The following is a 5,838-nucleotide window of genomic DNA, read 5'->3' as shown; positions in this document are numbered from 1 at the left end:
CTGCTGATTAGAATTTTTTTATAAAAAAAATAACATATATAGATTGTTTTAATGTATTTTTTAATATGAAAAAAATTCAAAGTATAAATTAAAAAATTTATATAGGTATCTCATTAAATAGATAAATAATTATTTAGGTAAATAAAAGGGGAAAAAGTAATTAATAATAACCGAAGAAAATTTGATAAAATTGAAAGATGAATATAAATTAAAATATTCAACCACACAAAATGAAATATTCACCTGATTGTGTTTACTGAAATTGTTTATTAAAATCAATAAAAAATAAATCCACAACTTAAAAAACTCATGATTTAAAATATAAATACAAATGAAACTAACTAAATAAATTCATGCTTTAAAAAAATATTATACAAAGCCAAACCAATAATTTTTATATTTTTTAAAAATAAACTTTATTTTAAAAAAATCAAAATAAAATTTTAAATGAATTAACATAACATCTTGAAAAATCAAACACAAACAAAACAACACTAAAAAACTTATATTAAAAAAATAGCATGCAAAACCCGTCACCTAGATTATAAGACCGGGATAAACTCAAAGAAAAGAAATTAAAGATAATAACAAAATTGATATTTAAAAAAAATACAAAGTGATAAAATTATATGAAATCGAATCTTCAACAAATCAAATGTCAAAAGATGAGATCAAGAAAAAATATCAACTACACAATAGAATCTAAAAAATAAGAGTGGAAAAAACATTAATTAGAAGGCAACTAAGAATTTGATTTGATAAGTCCTCTATAACATGTCATAATTTTTCTTTCTAAAAAAAACTAGAGTATACAAACTATTTTGATGTCTTTTTTAATATTAAAAATTATAAGTGTAGATCGAAAAGTTAATCCAAGCATCTAATAATCATCTTTGTAAATAAAAAAAATTGTTAACAATAACTAAAAGAAAAACTGGAAAAATTAAGAGACAAACATAGATCAAGATATCTAATCTCGTAGAATGAGATATTTACATGTTTGTGTCTACTAAATTTGTTCTTTAAAATCAATAAAAGATAATATAAATAAAAACACATATAAAATAAAGTGAATAAAACAAAAGGAAAAAAAGTATACACGCGAACATATAAGAAATAGTATTTCAAAATAACTATTTTTTATACAAAACAAAACCTATTTTTATAAATTAAAATAAAAAATCATCAAAAATTAAACACAAAACAAAAAAATTATTTTTTAAAAAATCTTTATCTAAAAACAGCTTGCAAAACTTGTAGTTTAAGTGATAAAACTGAGATAAACTGATAAAAAGAATATAAAGGTAACAACAAAACCTTTTTTTTAATAATGTAGAATGATAAAATTGAAAAAAAAAACGAGAAAAAAAATAATTCCAAAATGTATTCAAACTTAAAAATTATGACTTGTGTCATTAAATTGATAGCATGCCAAATAAAAAATCGTAAAGCCTAATCCTAAATAAATCAAACATCGAAGGATGTAATTGAGAAAAAAATCAACCATATAAAAATATTTAATTAAAAATAAGGGTAGAAACTGAAATAAAAAATAAATTTGAGGGCATTTAAAAATTAAATTGTAGGGTTAAATAAAAAAATAATTAAAACAAGGAAAAAAGAAATCAAAACAATGAAGGTTAAATTAAAAAAAAAACAAAAACAAAAACTTTGATTGAAGGATAAAATTGAATACTAAAAAAAATTTAATAAAAGATCCAAAGATAAAAATGACTAATCAAAAAAATAAGGATCATATTAAAGAAAACAATATATGACAAATTGTAATTTAAAGATTGAATTAAAAATATAAAAATCTTTTCTAAAAATACCAAGGACGAATAAAAGATCCAAAGATAAAAATAACTAATAAAAAAAATAAGGATCATATTAAAGAAAACAATATATGACAAATTATAATTTAAAGATTGAATTAAAAACATAAAAATCTTTTCTAAAAATATCAAGGACGAAGAGCACGTTGCGGTGCTTCTAGAGGCAAAAGGCTATTTCCATATAAATGTTGGTGCCATGAAAAACACGTGCCAATATCTTTTTTGAATCAAATATTAAAATCAAATATTAAATTATTAGGAAGCCTCATAACTCTGGAAATAATAAATAAATCAATATGAAAATATCAAAACACACTTGAATGCATTGAAGTTGTTTTATCTTAACTAATAGTACAAAAGCATTTTACTTATTTTAAAGTTTATGAAAAATAAAAAAAAATTTCGATAAACAGGTTTAAATTTCATTAATCTTGGGAGTAGAAGTATATTGTTATTATATAAAATAATTTTAAAAAATAATAATAGCCATGTTTAATCTTTTAATGATTAATGAGTCAATATAAAAGATCAAAATACCCCTATATCCTAGCTTTCCAACTTTTCTACTGAGAAGCACAAAGATAAATTTATTATAGCAATCCACATTAAAATATTTCTATTGCTATAGTGAATTCACCATGTATTTTAGAGTTTTGTTAAATATTATTATACATACACTAATAATACAGATTGATTAGCTGATATATTAATAGATTTGTCTTAGATAAACTACTGATGTGATTTACTATTAGGCCAGTAGGTATAACAAGCATGCTTTGAGGCATCAAGGTGATCTTTAAGGTATTAATTACTCCATTTATATTTGCTATAGGTTAAAGCAATATATCTTCAGAACATAACAAAGTTTTATAGGGGTAAAGAAGAGAAATAAAATGGGGGAAAAAAGTCACCATTAATAAACTGACCACATTTAAATGATATGTACTACTTATAATGGAAGAAAAGACGATAAGAAATCAAATAATATGGCAAAAGGTTATTTTTTGCCATGAAGAGTCACTTACATGATGCCCAAAATATATGGTGTCTCTGACACTTTGATATATGTTATTTTAAAAAATAAAACATATTTTTAATGATAAATTATGTTATTATCTCTAACCAAACAAATAATTAACAAAAATAATTAAGGCTAAAAAACCCTAATACCCATTATCCCAATAAATTAAATTTCTAGAAATCCAAAGATGCATTTATAATTTTATTATGTATAAAAAATTACATTAATATTTCTACCCAAAACTATTTATTATTTTTTTAGAGATATTTTGATTATTTTATTGTTTATTAAAATGTTGAATAAAAAAATATCTTAAATAAATCAATAATGACTTTTATATATATATATTCGCTTTCAGTTTTGTATGGCGATTCCTATTACTGCCGCATCTCGTTCTAGGAGACAGAAGAGCTGCATAACTGGGATTCTGGTGAGTAGTGCATTGAATCACTGTAGAGGTGCTCTTATCCTGAGCCAAGTTTGACAATTATGTTCTCAAGTTTTGAGCTAGGAGGGTAGTCAAGAAAGTTAAAAAAGAACTGGGTATTATTTGATCTTTATTTTTTTTTATAATATATAGTTCAAGCTTGGAAGGATTGAACTGGGCTATCCATGGCTCTAACCTCATCCTCTTCTTCTTCTAATTTTCTCAACAGATCGTCTCATTCTTCATTGCCTTGTTTGCAATTTATATGACATCCAATAAAATTAATCGATTGGATTAAGATTGGACTACATGACTGAAACCTTCACTTTCATCAACAATTTATTGTCTCAGATGAACTAAAATTAAAAAAGATGATAGTTCTGATCATAATTATAATAATCCTTCATAAATAACCGCTGATTTAGAGAAACTAAACTCAAACAAGATTCTTTATTATCTGGGGAACGTAGAAACATCCTGACAAAAGGAAGTACTATAGATAAACAAGAAGCAAAAGAATAGGATTTTATTCTGGCGGACCCTGAATATCGATCAAGCTAAGTGCAACTCGGAGTACAAGGGTATGTGCAAAGAATCTCCATCGATCCATGGACTTCAAAGTTCAATATCATAAATCTCAAGAAAGGGTTCATCCATGAATCTATTTGCACTCAGGAGGGGGACCCTGAGGGAAGCGTCTTAGGTCAGTGCAGTAGTTGTAAATCATGAAATATTTCTGAACCCATCTCAGTCTTCTTCTACTTGGAGCATCAAGCTCATTGGTTTTCCATGCACCATAAGAGAAAGCACTGGAAGGCTTGGAACCACAGGAAGAAGTACCGTAAGACCAGGCATTGGCCTTGAAGTTTCTGTAGTATGCGGTGAAGGGCGCCTTGGTCCAGTCAGTTTTGACCAATCCACCTCTTGTAGCCCAGTCATCAGCATTCCAGAGGCTAGAGTAAATCCTCATGGGTTGGCTCTTGGGAAATGGAACTCCAATTGATTCAGCATTTTTGAACACCCTGATGGGAATGCTGTCCACCAAGAAGCTGAAAAAAGATGGTGAGAAATATCGTGTTAGAAACAGCAGCCAACTTTTCAAAGTAGAGAATATCAGAATTAGCACAGGATTTACATGATGTGCTGAGGATTCCAGATGATGGAATAAGTGTGGAAGTTCCTCGTGGGATCAAACCAGAGATAGAACTGCTGCTCTCTGTTTCCCTTCCCCTGAGTGAATACGTTAGTGTGCAAAATATAAGGGTCGCCACTAAGGTTTCCCAAGAACTCGAAGTCGATCTCGTCATGCGTTGGTCCTTGCGAAGACAACTGCATGAAAAAACATATAAATTACTACTAGTTAGACTGTGAATATAAAGGAAATTATAAATAGTAATAACAATTAATTCAATTTAAACTTGATATTAATCTGGAGGTGGTTGACACAGTCACATGCATTTTTTCGAAAAGTGGACGTCTATGTGTTGTTTCCTGAAAGGAAAGTGTACAAGCGGGGCTGGGAATTAATCATGCTCGTGAACTTTTAGCCATGGCCATTTCATTCTACTTTATATGGAGCTGCTTTCAAAATCATTCTGGTTTGAAAGTGACTATATATATATATATATATATATATATATTGAATTAAACTATCTCTATCTTTTTGAAGAATCATCATGTACGTACATAGTAGGCTGTTACAGTGCCAGCAGAGTTGCCAGCGACAAGTTTGAGCTGCATATCAATCCTCCCAAACAAGTACTCCTTCTTGGACTGAAATCCAGACCCGGAAACCTTGTCTAGAGACAAAGACAGAAGCTGTCCTCCGTTGAATATCTTTGCACGTCGGTCACCCCATGTTAAGTCAAAATCCTGATAGAAGCTGCCTGAAGCAACCACCGCCATAGAGCATGCTATCACAAACAAGGAGAATTCATAACAAAACAACCCCATTTTTTCTGTTATATCACAAGAGTAGAGGAGAGGAGAGGAAAGATGAATTTGATGTGAATGGTGGGAGTATAGGGTTTAAATGGAGAGTTATATATAAAGAGAGAAAGGAATTATGGTCGTGAGAGAAAAGAAGAGATGAGTATGGAGGAGGTGGGGGACGCGTGAACAATAACTGGTGGAGCTAAAGACCCAAAAGCTGGTGCCAGCTTTGCACACAACCAAAGCTGGAAGCTTTTTTTGTGATCTTTTGTGTTCTAAAGCAGGTTTATTTTTTTGTGTGTTAAAAATATTTTAAAAATAATATTTTTTTTATATTTTAAATTAATTTTTTATATTATTAAATCTCGTGTGTTAATATTAAAAATAAATTTTGAAAAATAAAAATATTATTTTATTATATTTTTAAATAAAAAATACTTTAAAAATAACTGGTATTTCAATATTAAACAAAATTTTAATATTTAGGATATTTTTTATTTTGATTTTTAGCATTAAAACACTACATTTGATTAGTTTATGCATTAACTGAATCAGAGATTAATTAAATTAAATTTTAATAAATGAGAATTATTGATCCAAATGCTATTAAACGAAGAAACCAA

The 5,838-nt window shown here is 27.8% G+C and overlaps 1 protein-coding gene across 1 annotated transcript; it reads right to left on the bottom strand.

The window, feature by feature from the left end:
* Positions 1-3,703: 3,703 nt before the first annotated feature.
* LOC105112198 (brassinosteroid-regulated protein BRU1-like) lies at positions 3,704-5,317 on the bottom strand. The gene is made up of 3 exons (XM_011007804.1): positions 4,970-5,317; positions 4,419-4,612; positions 3,704-4,332 (listed from the first exon to the last, which is right to left on the bottom strand). The coding sequence occupies exons 1-3, from the start codon at positions 5,234-5,236 to the stop codon at positions 3,945-3,947; spliced, it is 849 nt and encodes a 282-aa protein (XP_011006106.1). The 5' UTR covers positions 5,237-5,317; the 3' UTR covers positions 3,704-3,944.
* Between the last annotated feature and the right edge of the window lie 521 nt (positions 5,318-5,838).

Source organism: Populus euphratica, unplaced genomic scaffold (genome assembly GCF_000495115.2).
Source record: "Populus euphratica unplaced genomic scaffold, PopEup_1.0 scaffold587.1, whole genome shotgun sequence".
Taxonomy (NCBI): Eukaryota; Viridiplantae; Streptophyta; class Magnoliopsida; order Malpighiales; family Salicaceae; genus Populus; species Populus euphratica.
The sequence above is the reverse complement of the archived record's forward strand: the minus strand, read 5'-3'. Positions and strand labels throughout refer to the sequence as shown.

Coding starts and splice junctions, on each gene's coding strand:
- LOC105112198 (XM_011007804.1), bottom strand. CDS start 5,236: ATGGGGTTGTTTTGTTATGAATTCTCCTTGTTTGTGATAGCATGCTCT. Junction 4,613..4,969: donor GCACTGTAACAGCCTACTAT/GTACGTACATGA, acceptor TTTTTCATGCAG/TTGTCTTCGCAAGGACCAAC. Junction 4,333..4,418: donor TGGAATCCTCAGCACATCAT/GTAAATCCTGTG, acceptor ATCTTTTTTCAG/CTTCTTGGTGGACAGCATTC.